At 34.6% G+C, this 24253-nt stretch overlaps 1 protein-coding gene across 2 annotated transcripts in view; it reads right to left on the bottom strand.

The window, feature by feature from the left end:
• Positions 1 to 1794: 1794 nt before the first annotated feature.
• RICTOR (RPTOR independent companion of MTOR complex 2) overlaps positions 1795 to 24253 on the bottom strand; it is a 120653-nt gene continuing 98194 nt past the window's right edge. Inside the window, exons 27-39 of one of the 2 annotated variants that reach the window (XM_028097926.2) lie at positions 23974 to 24061; positions 22739 to 22831; positions 22280 to 22386; positions 21344 to 21573; positions 18811 to 19819; positions 18457 to 18528; positions 14945 to 15122; positions 14095 to 14179; positions 13051 to 13284; positions 6056 to 6211; positions 5636 to 5759; positions 4088 to 4226; positions 1795 to 3978 (exon numbers count right to left, since the gene is read on the bottom strand). In XM_028097926.2, coding sequence (XP_027953727.1) covers positions 3904 to 3978; positions 4088 to 4226; positions 5636 to 5759; positions 6056 to 6211; positions 13051 to 13284; positions 14095 to 14179; positions 14945 to 15122; positions 18457 to 18528; positions 18811 to 19819; positions 21344 to 21573; positions 22280 to 22386; positions 22739 to 22831; positions 23974 to 24061 — 2590 coding nt within the window. In that variant the 3' untranslated portion in view covers positions 1795 to 3903. The remainder of the gene's footprint in view (positions 3979 to 4087; positions 4227 to 5635; positions 5760 to 6055; positions 6212 to 13050; positions 13285 to 14094; positions 14180 to 14944; positions 15123 to 18456; positions 18529 to 18810; positions 19820 to 21343; positions 21574 to 22279; positions 22387 to 22738; positions 22832 to 23973; positions 24062 to 24253) is intronic. The other variant, XM_028097927.2, reaches the window with a different exon arrangement.

Below are 24253 nucleotides of genomic sequence, written 5' to 3'. Positions count from 1 at the left end.
ATTTTTCAAATTAAATATTTTGTAAAGAAAATCAAACAAGATGTGCAATTAATGCATGTTGTGGCATAGCTATCCACCTACATTATAAAAATACTCAAGGGGGGGATCCACATTCTGTGTGAGTCATAAAAACCTACTATGAATGAAAAATACTTTGGGAACCTGGAACGAAAAGAAAAAAAGAATGTTCCTAGAAAGATTCTCACAGATTTCAATACTGTCTGATAAGCACTGCTATTCATTTCACTAGCACGCTTTTATAATGAAACTCTCACTGTAGTGATACTCTTGAAATTAAGCTGGTGATAATGGATTTCCTGAATGGGGAGGCAAGGGAGACCTTTCCCAACGTACATTTTTGAAAACCTGAAATGTTCTTTTATTCCATCAGTTCTTCTCATAAAACTCTGTCAGTTCTACCTTTTCTTTTTTCCCATGTTTAATGGATTGTGAATTTTAGACACTGGAAGCATAAAACAAAAGGGGGAAAACCTTAATTCCAAAGGACTTTTTCCCAAGGTAGTTTACAAAGCTGATCTCACACAAAATTAGCACCTCACTCTTACCATGCAAAAACAATTGCAGCTATAATTTGGATGACAATTTGATTAGTTTTTATTGCTCAATGATCTGTGCTTTAATGTGGGGATAAAAGGCATCCTCTGAATGGAATGAAAAAGAAATTTATAAAGAGCAGTAGACAAATCTAAGTAAGCACTGACACCTCACTGTTGAACACTTTACTACTGTAATATGCCCTGAAAAACTCAGCTTTAATTATCTCAAGCTCTGGATAAAAGAGCTGAAAGCTATTAAAGCTACCGTTTCGGAAGAAGCTGTACGCCTGTCAGGGTGACTGGTGTAAGAGTGTGTACCCTCCGAAGGGCCTCTTTTAATGTCGCTGTCTCAGAGAACGTACTCATGCTACCAATCTTTATTAGAATAATTATTAGGGAGACATCCCCCCTTCAAATCTACCTAGGCATAAACAGGAAATAAATGTATAAGAAATTTTAGACCATATTTAATTATTAATACTAATTTCTAATTTCCTTATTATTTATCAGTATTTACTTAGTATCGTGAAGCTGAAATCTGTTCTTGAAAAAAAATTTCAATTAGAAATGACAATTCACTTTACAATTAGATATTCACAGTTTACAACCAGCAAAACTGCCCAAATTCCTCCAATTATTCAATAATTACCAATAGTACAAATTTATAAGGACTAAGATTAATTCTAAAATCTTGAAAAACTACAGTATTGACATTATTTTGGTATATAATCTGGTAGTATCTATTATTTATAGATGACTTTCTCAATTATTTCTATTACCACTGACACCATTCCTAATCTTTTCTGCTATAATTTAATATTTTTAAACACTAAGTTAATCACTTGGCACTGCATGTGAGCATTTTTCATCATAAAAGTCTACTTTTATACAGATGAGTACTTGAAAACGTATTAGACCTGTCAGTGAAACATGGATAAACCAAATAGCACTATACATTTAAGTATAGACATTTTTCTTAGATTACTGATAACCACAAAACTCTGTCTCTCCAAACTAAGTGCTACAGGCAATTATTACAATGTATACATACATGTCTTTCAAAGTAATAGTCAAAAAAACTGTTTAGGCTAATAGTAACAAAGACTTCATTTCAGGATGGATGAATGAAGTAGGGTCTGGGATGGGGACAGTTGTGTGTGTGTGTGTGTGTGTGTGTGTGTGTGTGTGTGTGTGTGTGTGTGTGTGTGTGTGTGTGTGTGTGTGTGTGTGTGTGTGTGTGTGTGTGTGTGTGTGACAAAAAAGAATTACTGTTAACTTTTGAGGGATTAAACCACAGATTTTATATTCTATATTAACTGAGGTAGTGTTTAAAATCAATGTCTAAAATATGTCAACCCCAATATGAATAAGATTAAATTACCTCCTTTGGAGTTTTTAACCACTATTTGGTCTAGTAACTCTGACATTTGGTTCTCTGGAAGGCATTTTAATCATCCAAGACCAAAGACCAAGGTGACAGGCAACGTTCTTAAAAGTACTGTTAACATTTAAATAAACACTTGGGTTCAGCGATAAATTAAAGTTAAAAAAAATAATTTTATTTTCACTTGGATTTTATGAGAGAAAATCTGAAGAACCACTTTTTAACATAAGCAGCAGCTTACAGCCCTTATCTGCTTTGTTATAATGTAAGTTGCTACACAGTGCATGTAAGAACAATTCACTGAAGTGCAGTCAAAGAGGTGTTATGAAGTGAGATGAAATGTTTCATCCCAGTTGGAACTTTCAGTGCCAGTAAATTAAAAAACAAAACAAAACAAAAACAAAAAAAACCTATCTCTGTGAGTTACGTTTTCTAGTTCACAGGGTTCTTTACAGAGATCTCAAAGAACAAGCCCGTTATAAAAAGGATCTGTACTATGGGAAAATATTAATCAAGATACTAGGACTGTGTCAAAGCTGATGTGCAACTGTAAAAATGGTATAAACAAATGAATTAAAAAAAGGGTCCTAATCAGTCCAGCTGGATTTTTTTTTCTATTTATATATAGACCTCAGAAAAGATAATCCTTTCATTTACAAGCATTCTAATGGTGATGGCCATGCTATTTTTATATACAAATTTGCATATATGTTTAATTCCTGTAAAGATTTCCAAATATCTTTAAACATATACAAATTAAACACACAAATAAACAAAACCTTGCCCTCATCAACTTAACAACTTCACAAATATGATAAAGGCAATGACTGTACTGATAAACTCACCTATCACTGCATTTAGTTTGTGCAAAACAAGAACACTGATATAAAAAAATTAAATTACTGCTGCTTTAAAATTTGGTACTTAAGGCTTTTCACTACAATTTTTAATTGTAATGTAAAATGTAAAATGTAATTTCATAATTCAAGTTGCATTGATGATTTTTTAAAAAGGAAGTATGGCTCTTCTTTTCCCACGGAATGTGTAAATCGGAGGCAAACTTCTCTCTTCCTCAGGAGATCCAAAGTGTTATTTACTTTCTTTTGCTTTAGGTCTCAATTAATAGTGCTTGTTCAAGTTCCTGTTTCAAATGGTGATATGGGAAGTTGATGAAAATGAGAAGTCCACTGAAAACATGTGCATTCTACAAATGGGAAATACTCTGAATTATAAAATGACGTTCTGATTTGAGTCAAGAACTGTAGTGAAAAACCTTAATTGGTTCAAATAGCCTATAATAACACATTGCCACAAAACTGAAGAGACAGAAAACAAACTGTTTGCAAGTCTAGTAACATAAAAATAACTTATAAGTCCTGGGTTGTTGAGGCTCTTCTTTTGCTTTGAGGTTACAAACCTCTGAAGTAGTGTTACAAATATTAAGGAAAATGTGGAAGGGCCAAAGTTCCTCCTCTAATACCAGCAGTTACAGCACACCCCACTGTGGGGCAGGGTGCAGCCTCAGAAACACTGATTCCTGGTTTCCACAAGTTAGTTAACAAACAAGGCATCTTTAGATTTACCCTAAAAAAAAGAATTCAGAAATAACTGTGAAGGGTGCTTCTGCATATCCTATTATTGTTCCACTGTTATTATGCTCTTAAAATGAAAAAATAGAAAACCTATGTAGGTATTCAGTGCTTGGCTCTTGCATATAATGGTAACTAAAACTCTTAAAACTGTGGTAATGAGCAATGAACCCCCCAAGGGCTCAACAGGGAAAAGAGGAAGTTGTTTTGGTTAGGGAAGTCTGCAGTTCCAACTGTGCATGTACCAGTAATTGCTGGAACAGAAGATACTCCTGTCCTTGCTGCTCAGTCAGTCAGCATTTTCTGAGGCTTTTAGGAAATCCACAAATATGAATATATATAGTATTCATCTATATATATCATAAATATGAGGTCAGGATTCAGCAGATGTATCAACTATAGGTTGCTTTGGTGGTGTCGCCAGCACAGCCTCCGCTTCTTCATGCATCTAGGAAAGAAGTGGTAAACTGTGAACGACTTTCTAGTGTATCCATAGACAGAATGTCTCTTTTAACTTAACACCAAACACAGAATTATTCTTGACAAATCTTACTTACTTGTAAAAACTGTACGTCTTGAAATAATTCTTGTATGAACCTCCGACACGGAAGTCTGAATGTGCAGTGTGAGAGCAAATGGGAAACCTCAGAGTAAAGGCAGATGTCATCAAACGTTTGAGGATACTTCTCCTTAATTCTAAAACCAAAGAAAAGACGATGGTGTGATTAAAAACTATTAATAATGACTCACCTATTTTTCCATCCAAAATATCACTTTAAAAATATTTTTTTCCCACCAGACAATGATCAGATGGCCTATTTGGAATGATGGCATAAGAATATAGAAGATTAAATATTCCTACCTCACACTTAAACTAGATATTTTAAAGTTTGGGGTTATCTCTTAAAATGATTAAAACCCAAAAGCTTCTTAGAGAGTCAGAAATACTTTTTCACTAGCATGAGAAATTGCAAAATTTATTTATCAGCCTAGGATGACTCAACAATTTTCAAAATTAAGTTTGAAATACCCTTGACTGGGCTCTTTGTATCTTTCCACCTTCTAACAGTGGCTTTTAGCTAAGACAGCATCAGGGGTGGGGTGCAGTGGGGTAATACACAGGCTAAGGACCCACTACTGCTGGAGCATCTGGCCAGGAGGTCTGCAGGGGGACCCTGCCATCTGTGTTACTGTTTTTTTAAAAGGTCCACAGGAGACTCTGAGCTGCATTTCTTTTAAGGGCTACACTACTTTTAATAGTGCAGATCAACGATGGTCATAGTTCAATGTGAATTTTCCTTTATCATGTTGCTATGATTTATAAAAAGAATTAAAATTTTGCAACTTTTATTACAAGAAAGGAAAACAGGGAAAAAATGAAACCAAGAAAATACCACTTGTTTTTTGTGTAGGCCTGCTTTTCTCAAACTGTTCAGTCTCAGGATTCCCATACTTTCTTAAAAATTATAGAAGACCCCCAAAAGCTTATTTTTTGTGTCTAAAGCCATTGATAATTACCATATTAGAAATTAAAATTGAGAAAACTTAAGAATATATTTTAATTCATTTAAAAAACAAAACCCATTACTTGTTAACATAAATATATACTTTTTTTTTTCCCTGACAGAGAGAGAGCTTGAGCATGGGGGTGGGAGGGGTATGTGGGGGGGAGGTGGATCCCAAGCAGACTCTGCCAAGTGCAGAACCCAACACATGGGGCTCAATCTCATGACCCTGAGATCATGACCTGAGCCGAAATGAAGAGCCAGATGCCTAACTGCCTGAGTCACCCAGGCACCCCATAAATATTTACATTTTAATGAAAAATATTTTCTAAAACTCAGAGAGAAGAGTGGTATTTTACATTTTTAAAGATCTCTTTAAAGTCCAGCTTAATAGAGGACTGGCTGGATTCACATACCTACCTCTGCGTTCAATCTTTGACCATATGCTATTTTGGTTGAAGTACGTGAAGAAAACCTAGCCTCACACAGCTATACCATGCACAACTACTGATGTAAGCTGGTCTAACTTTGGAAGTATTTCAAGGATCTTTTCACCCTAAAAAGCAGAACAAAGAATACTCACGTTTCTAGTTTACTTACGTTAAAAGCCCAGTTTCATGACATTTAGTTGAAACTGAACTACTCAAATTAATGACTAATCTCAGAACTTCTTTGCGAAGGAGTATACGGCACATTGGTGTATCATCTGGAATTGTTTTAACACCTAAACAAAAGATGAAAATATTTTATCTTTATCACAATAGGAAATGATTACAACTCATGAGATTTGTTTTTAAATCTTACCTAAAGATCTCACCTAATCTGCACATAAACTGCCAATCATTTTGGGAACAAAATTCTAATGGAAGAGGACAGTAACAGTTGCAAGAGTTGGCTAAGTATACCTGAATGAAACGGACTTGTAGGTTTGAGACAATTTCTATTAACATTATCTATCAACAACAACAAAACTAAGTATAGTTTTATTAACAATGCTTGGCTCTAAATCTGAAAACTTACCTAGCAGCAACTCTGTGCTTTTGGTGCTGCTAGCTGAGCCTTCTTGAGACACTCCATCGCTGCATCCAGAAATCCCCGAAAACTTAGAAGGAACCACTTCTAAGGGGTTATGGATAGTCTGCTCACACCAATCAGAATATGGAATGTCTTGAAGGTCTGAAGAAAAAAATCTATTATTTCTATTAAAGTATCATAATGGTTTAATTCCTATGCTTCATTATATACCATAGAGGAAACGATTTCTTGTGATTTCTTTCCAGTTTTCAACAATTATTTTCCATAATGATCTTTTTTTTTTTTAAAGATTTTATTTATTTATTTGAGAGAGAGAGAATGAGAGATAGAGAGCACGAGAGGGAAGAGGGTCAGAGGGAGAAGCAGACTCCCCGCCGAGCAGGGAGCCCAATGTGGGACTCGATCCCGGGACTCCAGGATCATGACCTGAGCCGAAGGCAGTCGCTTAACCAACTGAGCCACCCAGGCGCCCCCATAATGATCTTTAAAGTAAATTTGGATTGCTCAGATAGTGAAATCTACTGAATTTTAGGGACATTTATACATAAATTTCATTTTCCTAAATTACAAAAATAATATTCGATTAAAGAATTCAAATAAAGATGTATAGAGAATAAAATAGGAAGTTACTGTATCCACCCCCCACACTAAATACACTAAATACCTCTCCAAAGGGAAATACGATTAAAAGTCTGACATATATCTTTTTTTTTTTTTTTAAGATTTTATTTATTTATTTGACAGAGAGAGAGCACAGAGGGAGTAAGAGGGAGAAGCAGATTCCCTGAGGAGCAGAGAGCTCAATGCAGGGCTTGATCCCAGTACCCTGAGATCATGACCTGAGCCGCAGGCAGACATTTAACCAACTGAGCCACCCAGGTGCCCCCGACATATATATCTTTTAAGTTCTGCTACGTTAAATTTGTTTTTCTAGTTCTTTGGGTGTGTAAGTGGGATTATGCTATATTATTATTCTATGACTTGCTTTTCTCCCCATTTAATAATTACCAATATAAGAATTACACTTCCTTGAGCTTATCAGTTCATTCCTTAGAATTAAATTTACTACACTACCCAGGCACTGCTAAGGTACTTCTAGATGGGATTCTGAAGTCAACCAAACATCTCAGTGTTGCTAACGTGACATTAACTTTTTTGATTTAAAATTTTCTTGAGCACTTATAGTGATCAGAGCAAATGGGACATCACTGAGAAGTCTTTGGCTATCCTTTTAGGGAGTAACACTGGGCAACCTATAAAATCATACAACCTTAGTACTATAAGAAATATTGGAAATTAATTAAAGTTTTCATCTCATGAAAGAAAAGAGATTCAGAGAGAGGAGACACAACTCAGCCAGAAGGTAAGAGCTCTTGACAGATGGTCCAGGACTCTTTCTACTATAGCACATTGTCACAGTAGAGGAAAAAAAAAAGCTCTATTTTTAAAACCCAGGAAACCAAACCAATGTCAATCTCTCCCTATGCTGTTCTCCATAGAATAGATATGATCCCCTAAACACTTCCTAAGATTACAATTTTCAAAATACTAAAGTAGACAATACTTTGGTTCCTTGGAAAAGAAGATCTATAAATTTGGCATAGTTTTAAAATTTTGGTTATTAAGGAAATCATGTACCTTTCAGGGGCTTAAAAGTAACACATGCTACTTAATCATTCACTGATTTAAAAAATAAAACTATTGCCAAAGATCTGAGAACTGAAGATGTACTTAAAAAAACACTAATGCGGAATAACCAGATAAGAGATGAATATGTTATTTTAGAATCAGTAGATAAGCTACCCAGAGACTATGATGACAAAGTATTTTCAGCACAAGGAACAGTAAGAAAGTTATACTTCATTCAGTCAACATGTTTCTGAAAAGTTATAAACTATTTCAGCCTCACCTTTAACTTATGATGACTCCTAACATTTCTAACCTGTTAGAATCAGGTCCCATTTCTGAACATGTTAAGCATTCTCATTAAGGAAAAAAAAATCATTCCTCTAAGCACACTAGAACCATACAATGCATAAAAATCTGTGAAGGTGGCAGATGCAGAATAAAATGTTACCAGATATCTTATTCCAATAGCCTTTCCTCTGAGCTTTACATTTTGAACCATTACCACCAGACAAGAAGTTTTAGAGAAAGAAACATCTTGTGTTCAAGTCTTGATGTTCCTTTACAATGATCATTAAATAGCACAGGGATTATTTTTTAGTATCTGCCATGGACAATACGGAAGTCTTTCTGATACACAAAATCCTCAATATGGTCTACAGGAATGCTTCTCAAACTTTACTGTGCACATGAACAAACTGGGAATCTCGTGGAAGCGCAGATTCTGATTCTCTGTGTAAGGTGGAGTTCAAGATTCTGCATTTCAGACAAGCTCTCAGGTGATGCTGATGCTGCTAGTCCACTGACCATACTTTGGGTAGCAAGAGTTCTGCAGGATCTGGTCTCTGCGTATCTCTCTAGGCTGATCATTTATCCCCTTCCCTCTTACTGTCTGAGCTCTATTCACACAGGTGTCTTTTTGGACCCTGCTACTCCCCATGCATGCTCCCCTGAGAAAAGACCTTTGCTCAGGCTGTTCACTCTCTCTTCAAATTTTCTATACTCCATCTTCACTTTTTTAGCTTCTAGTCATTCTTTAGGTCATAGCTCAATAGTAACTTCTTTAGAAATCTCTTTTTTGACCTGCCTGCTTGGTTCTATTCCTTTGCTAATACCATGTACCTATTCTTGCTGGCACTTGTTACAAATGCAGTCATTATATTCAAATAATCAACTGATCAAGCGATCAATCAATCCATTCATCCATTGCTTTCCCCACTGAATGAAGCTCAAAGAGTTTAAGAACAGTGTTTTTTTTTCCCCTCTCATAAATGTTTTTCTGGCATCTAGTTTAATGCCTGACCCATGGTAGTGGCATAATAAATATTATGTTGAGGACATGAATGAATGAATGAATGAATAAAGGTTTGGCGACTTTTTAACCATTTGGCTTTCCTCCCTTCACACTTCTAAGATGGGTATCGGTAGTAAGCTGTAATCATTTCCCAATCCAGAGCTGTTCTTCCCTGCTGCCTCTTAACTGTAACACTTCACATCACTGGCCAGCCAGCTAAGAGGCTCTGATGACTGTGCTAAGGTGAGCACCTTTCTGCCTATAGCACGTCTTTCACAAGTCCCAAACCTCATGATGCTCTGCCTGATCACTCTCCCAGCTACAGGTCACAGAAGGGTTAGAATTAGCTGTGACTGTCCTGCGACTAGGTACTTGAGGGGCTGGTTTCCCTATTTTTTGTTTGATAAAATAAGTAGAAAACAGTAAAGTAAAATCCACAGTAAGTACACTTCATAAGTATTTGATGAGTAAGGATACAAATGAAGAAGCAGAACTTGCAGAAACTAAAATATCATAAATGATGTAGAGCCAAATGATTTAAAACAGAATACTCTCTACTGTGTGCAATACATCAGAACAATACTGCCCAAACCTCTCACTCGCAGGAAATGCCATAATTACAACATGATGGGGCCCTGGACAGAGCTGTTCACAGTGGGAAGTGCCTAGTCCAAGGGTCTGTCCAAACCCAGGCCCCAGAGGCATGGAAACATTTGAGGGAATTAATGATCTCAGCACACCCATATCCTATCTGTGGTGTATCAGCATGCTACAACCCATCAGTTGGAAAGCTCCGAATCAGAACACCAAGGAGAAATTTAGAAGAGTGACTCAGAGAACTTTGATATTACTAGATTTTTGAGTGTGGCTAGGTGATATTCACCAAGAAAACGTATCTATGGAAACACTTTATACACATATATAAACACATTACCTACCAGTTTGAAGTTGCTAATATACATGGTCCCCAACTTATAATGCTTGGACTTTACGATGGTGCAAAAATGGTACAAGTTCAGTAGAAACTCTCTTGCTTCGAATTTTGAACTTAGAAATTTCCCTGGTCTAGCGATTTGCAGTATGATCCTCTCTTGTGACACCAGACAGTGACACCTGTCACTGCTCCCAGTCAGCCATGTGGTCGTGAGGGTAAACAGCCAATACACACCCATTCTGTTCCCAGAGAGCCATTCTGTTTTTCACTTTCAGTACAGTATTTAATCAATTACATGAGACAATCAACACTTATAAAATAGACTTTGTGTTGATGATTTTGCCCAGTGTTCTGAGCATGTTTAAGATAGGCTAGACTAATCTATGTTTGGAAGCTTAGGTATATTAAATGCATTTTGACTTCAGATTTTTTTCAACTTAGGATGGGTTTATCAGGATGTAACTCCATCACGAGTTGGGGAAGACCTGCATATGTCATTTGTTGAATCATATAAGAATGCTGAATCTGAATCTGCTCTCACCAAAAACATACTGTCTACTACACAAAGCAGTATGCAGCTAGGTATTAGAAATATATAAATGGAAAGACATGAGAGTCCACACACTGAAGGAACTTAATGAGTGGAAGGGAAAAAAATAACCAACCAATAATGATTATAAGAGATCTATGTACAAAAGGCAATGAGAGTGAAGAGGAGGGAATGTCAACATCTGACTTAGTGAGGGACAGCTTCACAGGTAAAATACTGACATTTAGGATGATGTGGACTGGCCAAAGAGGGAACAGCAGGGAAAACTCATTTTTCATGCCTGGAATTATGAAATATAAAGAAATATGTTGCATTCCTATACACTAATGAGGTAGCAGAAAGAGAAATTTAAGAAAACAATTCCATTTACGATAATACCAAAAATTAAATATCTAGGGAAAAACTTAACCAAGGAGGCGAAAGACCTGTAGTCTGAAAACTATAAAACATTGATGAAAGAAATGGAAGATGACACAAACAAATGGAAAGATAATCCATACTTATGGATTAGAAGAACCACTATTGATAAAATACCCGTACTACCCAAAACAATCTACAGATTTAATGCAATCCCTATCAAAATAGCAACAATATCTTTTACAGAACTAGAACAAATAATACTAAAATTTGTATGGAATGGTGAAAGACCTCAAATAGCCAAGTAATCTTGAAAATTTCAAGATACAGTACAAAGCTAAAGTAATCAAAACAGTATGGTACTGGCACAAAAACAGACGCAGAGATCACTGGAACAGAAGAGGGAGGCCAGAAATAAACCCACACTTATATGGTCAATAAATCTGTAACAAACTATACAAGGGGGCAAGATTATACAAGGGGGGAAAGACAGTTTCTTTAACAAGTGGTGCTAGAAATACTGGATAGCTACATGCAAAAGAAAGAAACTGGACCACTTTCTTGCACAAAATAATTTCAATTTATACACAAAAATAAATTCAAAATGGACTAAAGGCCTAAAGGTAAGACCTGAAACCATGAAACTGTTAGAGAAAATAATAGGTACTAATTTCTTTGACATTAACTATGGGAACATTTCTCTAGATATCTCCTAAGGCAAGGAAAACAAAAGCAAAACTAAAAAATTATTAGGACTACACTAAATAAAAAGACTTTGCACAGCAAAGGAAACCATCAACAAAACAGTAAGATAACCTTCTGAATGGGAGAAGATATTTGCAAATGACATATGCAGTAATGGCTTAAAATCCAATATATATAGAGAACTTATACAACTCAACACCAAAAAACCAAGTAATCCAATTAAAAATGAGCAGAGGACCTTAACATTTTTCCAAAGAAGGTATACAAATGGCCAACAGACACATGAAAAGATGCTCAACATCATTCATCAGGGAAGTGCAGATCAAAACCACACTGAGATTATCATCTCACACCTGTCAGAATGGCTAAAATCAAAACACAAGAAATAACAAGTGCTGGTGAGGATGTGGAGAAAAAGAAACCCTCATGCGCTATTGATGGGAATGCCCTTTGGTACAGCCACCGTCGAAAACAGTAAGGAGGTTCCTGAAAAAAATTAAAAACGGAAATACCATATGATCCAGTAATTCCATTTCTGAGTATTTACCCAAAGAAAACGAAAACACTAATTTGAAAAGATATATGCACTCTTATGTTTACTGCAGCATTATTTATAATAGCCAAGATATGGAAAGAACCCAAGTGTGTATTCAGTGTGTGTGTACACGCACACACACATACACACACACGCGCACACACACGTACATGTACACACACACACACTGGAGTATTACTTGGCCATAAAAAAGAATGAAATCTTCCCATTTGCAATAAAGCTAACTGAAGTCATCAGAAAAAGACAAATACCATATGATTTCACTCATATGTAGAATTTAACAAAACAAACAAAGAAAAAAGACACAAATAAACAAAACAGACTCTAAAACACAGCAAACAAAACGATAACTGCCAGAAGAGAGTGGGTGGGGCCGGGGTGAAAGAGATAAAGAGGATTAAGAACAGATTTATCTTGATGAACATACAGAATTGCTGAACCACTATATTATACACCTGAAATATAACTGTATGTTAATTATGTTAGAATGAAAAAATAATTTAAAAAGAAGAAAAACACAATTGCTGTATCATTATATTGTACATCCAAAACTAATGTAACATTCTATGTTAGTAATAGTCCAATTAAAGCAAAAAAAAGAATCAGTCCAAAAAAGCAAAAAAAAGAATAGTCCAATTAAAGCAAAAAAAAAAGAATTCCAATTAAAGAAAAAAAAGACAATAGATCACACGAAGAATCTTGCGTCCTCGGCATGAATAGCCAGTAAAGAACCGTCAACAGACTAAGCCCAGGGAATAGTACGAAAGACGAAAGACGAACCGGCAGGGGCCAAACTTGGAGACGAAACACTACCTCCAACCCTCCAGTAGGGAAATGCTGAGGGACCGAACGAAGGCTGAGGTAGTGAGAATGGAGTAAGAGGGATGGTCAACAGAGGTGGGACAAGATTTGTGACTGGAGCAATTTAAATTAGGTGGAGATGGACCTAATCACTTACCTGAATGACTACATATTGCACTTAGTTGATTACTGGGCTGGAAACCCAGAATTTCGATACAGACACAATAAAGGCAGTTATCATCTGTATGCTCCTGTAATCCAGTGTCTTCCGTACTTTCTAAAAACAGAGAAGCATCTGAATGGATTGAATTCATTATTTCCGTAAGACTCATCTGCTGTCGTAGCAAGTGAAAAGAGTTTTTTACAAGACCTCCAGTTCCAGATGGAAGACCTGTGCGTAAGTAAATATGAAACAAAATCTGATAAAGATAGTATCAATGATACCTCTTTTCAAGATGTCTCAAACCATGTGAATTTTCAAATTAAGAAAATTAGGGAAGAAAACCAGAACTCTTTTTATGACTCAAAATCTTAAACTTAATTGAGGAGAAAAGAGAGTAATTTGCTTAAAATTAGGAAAATAAAGTTAGCAGATAAGCTTATATTACTTCAATATAAAATTTTAAATGCAAAATGGAAAATTAAAATTATACAATTAAGACATAATTTCAATTATTCTCAGTATTTCCATAAAGAAACGTAATAATTCTGGGTCTATCTAAAGAGGTACTTGTTAAAAAAAAAAAAAGATTATGAAGCTTTAAATCTATGGCTGACATGCATATATTCATTAAAATCTTATTGTTCATAACAAAGAGAGATCATGTAATGATAATAAGTACGTTTTTCTCTCTCTCCTTTCCCCAAACACCTGTTTCTCAGACCTTTGGGAATCAGCATTATAAATTTTTCACGCACTAGTTTTTAAAAACAGAATCAAATGATCTAGTTTTTGTCTTCTTGAGAGGCTGGGTAGAACATTTTCTTAAGTCCCTCACAAAAATATACTGTGGTTTAGTTTTAAATGCGCTCAAACAATTATTTTGGCATAATTTTTAAGTTGACCCAAAAGTAAGTATATCTGAATTTTTAATGTCATCCTACTGAAAAGCTTTTCTTTTTAATCCACTTTGTTTTAAAAAGAATTTTCTTTTTAATATAAAGAAGAGTCAGTCTCATGAGAAGAGAAACCATGCATTACCTCCTGCCTCATGGGCAAACACTCTGACACCTCGATCATCGTGTGGAGGTATGTTTTTTGTCTGAAAATAGGGAATATCCTTTACCTAAAACAGATAAATTACAAAGAAGTTCACTTTATGAATATTAGCAAGATTAAATGAAATGGAATTTAAATAGAATTACTACAGCACATGAACGTACAACAAAAAGTTCACGAAAGAAGGTTAAATTACCAAAATTTGATAAAATAACAAATAATCTTTAAGTTCCTATCTACTCTTGGTAATTTAAACAAATATTAAAATAATTATTTTTAGAATTTATCTAAAATGTCTTTAGACTCCTAAGCAAATGTGGATTCTTTAATACTATCTATCATGTAGGTATTTGTGAGTATCTCATGGGATTAGGACCACCTTATATGACTGGGCACATGTGGCTGTCCTGTACAGGATAAATAGGTTCAAGGATTATTAAAAAAAAAAAAAAAAAAAGGAACATACTGTATACTTCAAACTTACACAACTTTGTGTTCAATGTCAAAAAAACAAGGATAAGTCAAATGTGATTAAAAAGCAAAGTTAAGAAGTCACTAAACTTCTATAGAGAATATACCGATAAGAAATCAAACAAGATGCTGATTTGGTCTGGGAAGAGAAGGAAGCATAATGTTCTGGGGACTTGGAAATACTAAATAAAAAAGTACAGAATAAATTGAGAAAGGTGAAATAATTTTCATCATAAAATGTTTTTAAACAAAACTGCTTTAAAAAAAATTATCTTCTCCCAAAATAGTATTCACTCTAAACTGTAATTTCTAGTAAGCAGTTGTACAACATGAAATAATAGGAAAATAGAATTCATGATACCTGGAATATATCATTGATGTCTACTGGAAGAGCAAGACCAATATAGTCATCTGAACTACCATACGTTGCACTGGACACCATGGACCTCACTGAGGAGGATCGCTGCAGGGTATTTTGATTAATAGGACTTAATAAATCTTCTTTATCTAATGAAGCATAACTTAAAGCTTTCATGAACCTATAAAACCATAAAAAAAAATCCCACTTGCATTAGTTTCTTGATTTGTAATATTCATCATATAGAGGAATTACAATTTATTTTTTTAACTTCAAAAAGATAAGTAGCTAGCCAAGTATTAAACAGTGCCATCTTGTTTATTAATAGCATATAAACACTTGAAATCATTTAGCTGTTATAAAATGATATACAAAAGACCATCCATAATGAGCCTGTTTCGAAAAACAACTACTATGGCCTCCCAGGTAAAAGTGAAAAGGTGGGCAATTAAGATAACTTTCAATATCTAGAATTTAAAAAAAAAAAAAAAAGTCCTCAGAAGTCACAGGTATGATCCAAGGACTATCTTCACAATCATTTCAAACTAGTAAATTTGCTATCATACAACTAAGGGCATGTCTATTAACTCCATTTAACATTATTTTTATGAAAAATAAGAATACTTATCATCCTTTGTGTGGTAATTAATGCTTTAGCAACAAGATTTATGTCACAGAGAAGAAACACAACAGCAATAATGTTACCATTTGTAAATATTACAAGACAGTTTTATTTAAAGCACTGATATTTCTGCAATACACTCCTTACTAGTGACTCCATAATAAATATGGTATACTGATACTTCCTTAAGATAAAGGTTTCTTATTCATGCAACATACATCCTAAAAATATTTACTAGGCACCTGCTTTGTATATACAAGGCACTACACAAGGCTCCACAGTTAAGGTACACTAGCATTTAGAAACCCAAGTCATTTAAAATATAACAATGTAGCCTGATATTTTAAAAAGGAATTATTTTATAATGCACACAAAATCCTTCAAAATCGTAGCTATTAAGATTATCATAGTTGGGACGCCTGGGTGGCTCAGTCGGTTAAGCATCTGCTTTCAGCTCAGGTCATGATCCCAGGGTCCCGCATCCGGCTCCTTGCTCAGCGGAGAGCCTGCTTCTCCCTCTGCCTGCTCTGCCTGCCGCTGCCCCTGCTTGTGTTCTCTCTCTCTCTGACAAATAAATAAAATCTAAAAAAAAAAAAATTATCATAGTAAAAACCACTCCTAATTTCTGCTTAAAAGACTCCTAACTGAAATTGACAAATTTCATAAAATTGGTCAGTGGTTTTAAAATTAAATTGTTAAGCCTCTCTTACTTCATAAAACTCTTAAAGGAGTACTGGAGGTGGAGGAGGTGGTGGATACTTGCCTTCCCAATCCCTATTTCAACTGACTAGCTCCATTTTAATCTATTCCGCATATTGGGTTTCCATAGAAATGTTTTTGTGGAGAGATTCTCTACTTAAAAAGCAACATTCGAAAAGCTTAAAACCACTCACTGATCTAGTCCAAATTCTATTAGATGAGGCAACTGAGGCCTAGATATTTCAAAATTCATGAACTTTCCCACACACATTCATAATAGTGAGCAAATGAGGTCTGCTTGGTTTTGTTCTGGATTGATGAAGTTTTGCAAAGCTGTTGAACTCTAGGCAGATGAGACATTACAGCATAATTTATGAAACCTTCTTCAAGTTCATTCACTCAGTGCCAGGATTAGAATTTAGGATTAAGGATTCCTACTTCATTGTTTGTTCTACCATGTCCCAAGGAAATATCTCAGTGAGATACGATTTTTAAGACTGCTGGACTCATGCTATCCATTGTACCATAGGTATGTATCTGCATGCCTACCCTTTTAATTTTATAAGAAAACAAAACAAATAATAATAGTCCTTCTCAGCCTGGATTCCAAACTATTATTTTGAAGTAAATTTGTAGTTAGCGTCCATCACTTTCATTTTCTCTGAACTAACCAAAGGTAAGAAGTAGGAATAGAAAGACTAATGCCGACACAGTTTTTTCCTCCATGGAACCTGATCCACACACAGTAAGTACTAAATACAATTTGAAAAACAAATGAAAGATTTGACGAACATAAAGTCCTGTTATGCCGTCATGCCTTTGTACAAGCTGTTCCTGTCTCATGACTGTTATTTCTTGTTTTTATTTTTTTCCCTCCCAAGAAATTAAAACACCTATTCATCCTTTATATAATGCCAGTAAGTTGGCATTTTACTCCAGGAGTAAAATTTCCAAATAACTTTCTTCTGGTCTAACAGAGAATATAGGAAATAAGATTCTAAGAACCCAGACTGGTTAAGAAATAAGTGATTTGGGATAGCTGTCTTTTCTGGTCTATTCTTAGGAATATTTAAACAGTACAACTCTTTAATCTATGCCTTCATCAATTTGGATAGAAATGGCCTGCTTCAATGGGATATAATCAACCAAATAGTATCAAATCATAACAGCTCTTTGGTTATTGCACTGAGCTGTACGATGGTGCAACTCCTACTGCTTATTTTGCTGTGCTACGTGACTGCTCTGGCTACTGCAGTGGTCTCTGAATTTTCAAATACTTTGTTGTAATACAAAAGCTCCCTTCTTTGCTACCAGTTTTATCGCTGTCCTTTCCTGTTATAGTGTTCCTACCAATCAGAAGCTTCTAATTGTTGCTCCCATAGGTCTGAAAACCTGATATCCAAGCTTGTTAGGATAAGTATCAACTTTGAATGTGGGTCTTCTGAATACAATTCATGAACCTTACTGCATAGATTGAGACTAGTGAGCTATTAACAGATTTGCCTTTGTTCTGAATTGATGAGGTTGCCAAAGATGGGTGAGTTCCTGCATGAGACATTACTGCATAATTTATAAAATTCTATCAAATGGGATAAAATTTATTATCTACTACAAAGGAACCCCTTCTACTAAATGCATTAGTATTACTGAAATAAAACTGCTTAATAACTTCTTAATGTTATTAAGAATTTGGTTCTGTAAAAGCCAAATGGGTTACATAAGGAAATAACTACCCATAATGCTAATTGATGATGGTATGTGTCAAGCACTCTTCTCAGTATTTGACAAATACTAATCCATTTAAATAAATGGGAATTAATAACAAAAACTAAGTAAATTGTTAGAAGTATCTGGCCCAACAATAACCAAAAAAAAAAAAAAAAGGTACAGAACCTTTGCAACAATCAAATTTTACATTGCATATATTTTAAAGGTAAAATCAAAATTGTTTATTTCGACCAACCTGGTCACAATTTTTAGATATGGCATAGAAATTCCCTAAAAGTTCTTGAGCATAGGCAAACTACTACTGCTGAATCCTGAGGGTTAAGTAATTCATTTAATGTTCATTAGGTTCCTACTAAATAATCACAGCTACTTAAGACAAACTGAAAAGAATTTTACTAAAATTTGTAGTTACTTAAAAAATATAATAATAATAAAGGTCAACTTTTGGAGCCTTAAATTGACCTACCTGAAAAGGTTGTTTGTTATTGTAGGTCTTAAGCTCCTGATTCCCCCGACATGCTTCTTTTTAAAATCGATCCTTGCAGAAGCGAGAAATAAAAAAAAGCTTGTGACTTGTGTGTCCTTGCAAACCATAGATGTTTATTTTCAGGGCCTAAAAGAATTTCTTTTCCCCCCTCGCGGCTGCAAGAATCCATTTCAAAACATATCGGGTAACTAGGAGCTTAGAGCCTACCATAGTAAACAATTACAATTGGTCAGTTCTGAGGCTTATGTAGATGTAAAACCTGTCTAGTGCTTTCCAGTTAAGTCTGTTAAAATGCAACCACTATTGTTCATTTTTAAATGTGCATTTGCTCACCTGCTTGGTGTTAACCTGGACTCAAAGCTGCTGGCCTTCATGGTGATGGTGTCGGTAAACAGCACATCTTTTGCTGGTGATGCCAAAGCCTCAGAATGAGATAAGGACGGATGCATTCTTTGTTGCTGCAATCTTTTTAGCGTAGCATAGCCAAAGGCGTCTCTAGAACTCGTGTAACTAAAGTTACAATCTGCTAGACTTTTAATCGTAGCAATAGAGGGTGCTTTAAGGGACTGTGCTCTTCTAGGAAGTGTGTGAGAAGAACCTGGAGGCACCAGGGACACGGAGTTTGATTTGGAGAGAGACAGATGGTTAGACTGTGGCGTCAAATAGTGGCTTGTCTTAACAGTTTTAGTACTTACCACAGTACTCATACTTCCACAGTCTGTGTCCACAGTCGTAGCATCGATACCTACTGTCTCTCGTGAAGGACTTGAACTCATTGAACTTATGCCACTTGTTGTAGTGTCTGTATTAAAACTTTGACTACGTATCTTCATATGTGAACTTGTTGAGCTTTCTACAACTAATCTCTCTCGGCTTGTGTTTTCTCTGTGATTCTCTGTACCAAGACTCTTGGTGAATTTTAAGTCATTCTCTGCAATACTTGGAGTACTACCAGTGTCTTCAACGTGCTTATTCCCAACAAATGAAGTTTCTAATTGTAATGTCTTCTGTACTGTGGATATGGGTGTGAAATCATCACTATGATTAAAGTCAACACTGGGCTCCGTAAGTGTTCTGATCCGCCTGTTGTTTGTCTTATTTTCGGATGACAGTTTCCCTCCTTTCGGATCACTGCTACTACGATGTTTTTTATTAGGCAAAGTAAGCGAATTTAAGATACGATTCTTCACAAGTTTACTAGAAGCAAAGAAAGGGAATGAATTTTTATCCTTTATAGGTCCAGGTCGATCATAAAATGCTGGCTCTGTATCTTCATTGATGTCAAGAAAAAACGTACTGGTAGAGCTGCTGCCAAACCGGTCATCCTCCATTATGAACATACCTATGATCAAAGGACTGTTAATAAAAGCGCATAAAAAAATGACAAAACAAAATCATAGCAACTGTTGGTGACATATTTCAAGAATATTTTGTTGAATAGTCATCTGGGAAAAAAATGTTTCAAAAATAAAGGGTTAAATTGCTGAGAAGCCACATTAAAAAAAAAAGAACTTCTTGAGACCAAGCGTTTGAACTTAAATAAAATGTGAAATTATGTCATTATGAGGAACTTCCGTTATTTCCCAAGAAAAACTAAAGGATTCATTATGGCAGAGTTCACATGAAGGGGTGTTTTTTTTTTTGTTTTTTTTTTTTGCTTGACTGTTTTAATGGCAGGGAGTTTCCAAAACCTCCAAATATTCAGCATACAATTAAAGGAAAAGGGAGATTTGACCATGGATGTTCACTCACTTGGTAAAGATTCTTGTTAATTTTTCAAATCACAATAGTGGGAGAAATTAATCTTATAAGAAATGAATTCCTAGTTTTAAAATATCTTTTAAAGAACCAAGTCACAGCATTTTAAACTCATGTTTAAATCAATTAGGCTTATTTATTTTCCTTTAGATACTAAGGAACTCATCTAAATTCAGTGTCTAACTCTAATAAAGAAAAAAGACTCAATCTGGGTGTCCAAATGACATCTATGAGCTTTTATCCTATTTTTATTTTTAGCTTTTTGTTCAATAGTTATAAACTACTTCAAATTTATTTTGAAAGAAAGCAAAATAAAATCCCAAATAAACCTGCATAATGTATTTTCAGATTCTGTCAATTCTAAGATGCACATTTTTCACAAGTTATTCTCTAGAATCAGAATGCATCTTGTAATCAGTGGTATGTCCTAGTTTAATAGGCAGTATTTTTTTCTTCTTTTTTAGTGGTACATAAAATACTGGTGCATCTTATAATTCACAGCATCTTAGGCTTGGTAAAATATGGTTGGAAAAATGTTGCACTATCTTCTTAAAAAGAACCATGTCTTAAGTTTTGTACGACTAACAATATTTAGCACAGGGCTTAAAACCACAAACCGTTTTTTATTTAATTGATTTTTGATACTCTATCTTTTAACAGTTTCAATATTTAGTTTTAAAATTTAGCTCTTCTCTCAAAAATGAATATGTAAATATAATCTCTCTTAATAAATACATTCTGGTTCAACAATCTCTGTATCTGAAAAATGAGTGAAAAAGTATGTAAATGAAGAAGGTAAGCAAATATTTACTTTTTAGATTTTATGATAAGCAAAAAGGGGAATAGGTTCTTCTGGCACATGGCTTATTTTTTAACTCTGTAAGACTTTTCCAAAGTCTATTTAGAAAAGCAAGGAGAGAGAACAATGTAGTCTGGCGGCTATTACTCTCTGTTGTGAAAAGATAACACATTCTCCAAGACCCCATTATTGCCAAATTATCTCAGATAAAAGTAAATTAGGAATGTAACAAATACATTTAAATTGTGACAATACAAATACAAATGCTAATTTCAGCTAACTTTATATGATCTTGTCAACAATACTCACTTGATGGTGCAGATTCACTTTCACTATTATGTCTAGAGCTGGTTGACTCTGAGTTCAAACTCAGGGTGCTTGGGATAGATGAGAGTTCATTACAGAGTTGTTCTACATCATCTGGAACCACTGGCCACAGATGTTTGCGACTGTGCCTTACAGAATCCCAGCTGTGACATTTCAGAATATCACAGCCCTGTTTGGTTTTGGCTATGAGCCCAAGCACATATACACAGGTCCTATATGTAAAAGATGTAGTAATGACAGTTTATAATTCCAAACTAAGATTTCTTAAAGCAACCAAAATATTAGTTTTCTATATGTACATTTAAATTTTCTTTAAAAGTCATTAAAAATTGTTTAGCTTGTGGAAAAATGTATTAAAATGAGTTAGGGGTAACTCAGAAGTCATAAGTAACATGAACACCTTCCTAATATAGATAGTAGTTACAAAGAAGTAGTTTAAAAGAACATAATGCAATCTCAGGGGGAAAATGACATATATTAACTTTTCTGGGATAAATCTGGAATATATGGGCTATTGGACTACTGCATATACACTATACTCTCACGGTTTACCAGTTACTAAACTTCAACATTATAATGATAAAAATGAAACGGTAACATTAAGCAAGGCGTTCCTTAAGATGTTTAACTTAGTGCATCTAAAAAAATTTTTTTTTTTTTTTTTTTTTTTTTTTTTAAGTAAACTCTACTCCCAATGTTGGGCTTGAACTCATGGCCCCAAGATCAAGAGTTGCGTGCTCTACTGACTGAGCCAGCCAAGTGAGCACCCCACCCTTTTCTTTTTAAATCTTATCTCATTAGGATTTTCAGTGAATTAATAGTTCTAATGGACTACTGAATCATAAAAAACTCTTCCCTCACAGCCATTTGTGAACAAGAATATATACATTGGAAAGATCTGTGAGTAAAATAACATACCCTCTGACTGAAAGAACCTCACACTGCTTTGCAAGTTTTAGTATATCTGGGATCACATTTTCTTCCTGTAGCAAATTGAGACCCCAATTTGATGAGCCAATATTTCCCTGAAAGAAAAGAAATCACTAATATCAAATATATTTATAAGAATAACTCTTTCAAGAAATTTGGAGAGCTATCAAAAAATTTAACCCCATCTATGAGAGAGAAAAAAATGTGAAAAAAACCCTTAAGTATGGAACTTTAGAAATTAATGCTCCATTTGTCTTAGAAAGAAAACTAATAGCTTAATCATTTATTTTTCAGTCTAAAAATATATTTAAAATGGGCAGAAACAATATTGGTCTTAGAATATTAAACTGAGAACAAGTTCTAAATAAAATGATTATTATTATTAATGGGAAAATTTTTAAAAAATCTAAAAATGATGAAGATCTTATAGAAGTGTTTATTACAAACCAAGGCCCAAAGAGATGCTTTCAGTTTTTTAATTTCTTCCCATTTATCCAAATCTGGTGTACGAACATTGTGACAGAGCTCGGTAATAATATTCTGGAGGAAAAAAAAAAAAGAAAACCAAAGCATGAGTAACAGTATGTTTTAAATGCATCTTAAAACCCAATTTTTAAGGTTTGCATTTAGTAATGTTTGCATATTTAAAATTCTAAAATAATTTTATGTAAATTTTCTTAAGCAGCATTAGTGCAGGGGCTCTGAGTTCCTATTATGGAGTTAGCACTTTCTAGCTATGTGGTTTTGAGCAAGTTAGTTAATCCCCCATGTCTTGATTTCCAATCTCTAAAATACGGATCTGTTTCATAAGGTGTAATGATCTAATCATTACGTACAAAGTGCTTAACAAAGTACTTAGTACCTAATATTATAAAAATGTTAGTCACATTATCAGTTTTTTAAATAGAACATAATACTAGTGAATTAAAAAAACTAATATAAAGATATGTGCTCCAGAAGTCTTCACAGGCTTAATATAAAAATAGGACACTATAGAGTACATTTATGTAAAACTTTTGCTCCTGGGATGAACACTGATACAAAAATGAACTAAACTGCCAGATTACTAGTGTTCAAAAGACCCACATGCAAATACTTCTATTTCTAAAATAAGAAAAAAGTTGCATTTATTGAAAACACTTAGTAGCAAGACATATTTAAAGCCATACATTTGGTGTGCATATAATCAAAGAATAACTGCTTGACACTAAGCCTGTTATATTCCATGAAGTTTAAGAGAACAGTGAGGTACAAACAAATAGCAATTATACTTCCAGTCTGTTGCTCACCAAAGATAACTGAATCTGTATCAGGTTCAGTTTAACTTCCCAACAAGAACAATGAAGAAATTCAGTTTTTCCGTATGTTTCTACTAACGAGATGAACTTCCCAACAAACTATAAAGGACAGAACTCAGACTTAAAGTGGCTTACTTAAACTCTACGTAACAAATTAGCTATGCAAAAGGTGACACATAAGTCGGGGAAAGGCATGCAAACCAGTGATCCATCAGGATTACGAACACAGAATGCCTAAATCAGTTATAAGATAGAGGGCTTTAAAAGCAATTACGCTGCTAACTTTAAGGCTTTTGAGAAGTTTTTGCAAAGGTACTACTTTAGCAATATTGAGATTTTTTTCTATAATTGTAGCTATTTAAAACAAGTAAATTATGTTTTTACCTGTACTTCCAACAAATGACAGCCTGTTTTGTGGTGTACCAGTTGTCCATAGAGGTGTACGGGCAGGTAGACGTGAGGACGCTGTAATCTAGTATAATAAAGATGATTGATACACCTACTGCCTCATTTACAATATGCTAATTAAAACAAGGGCTACTAATAAAGTACTAGATAAAGATGTAATTTCTCGGCATACATAAAAATATGAAAGCGGAAAAGCGTGAGGATTTCTCTAGAAAAATAAGTTTAGCTGGCCTCAAAGTAGTGAGTAATGGTAAGA

This window comes from Eumetopias jubatus, unplaced genomic scaffold, assembly GCF_037043125.1.
Source record: "Eumetopias jubatus isolate StellerSeaLion01/CBP00866 unplaced genomic scaffold, mEumJub1_p1.0 scaffold_5, whole genome shotgun sequence".
In the NCBI taxonomy this organism is placed as follows: Eukaryota; Metazoa; Chordata; class Mammalia; order Carnivora; family Otariidae; genus Eumetopias; species Eumetopias jubatus.
The sequence above is the reverse complement of the archived record's forward strand: the minus strand, read 5'-3'. Positions and strand labels throughout refer to the sequence as shown.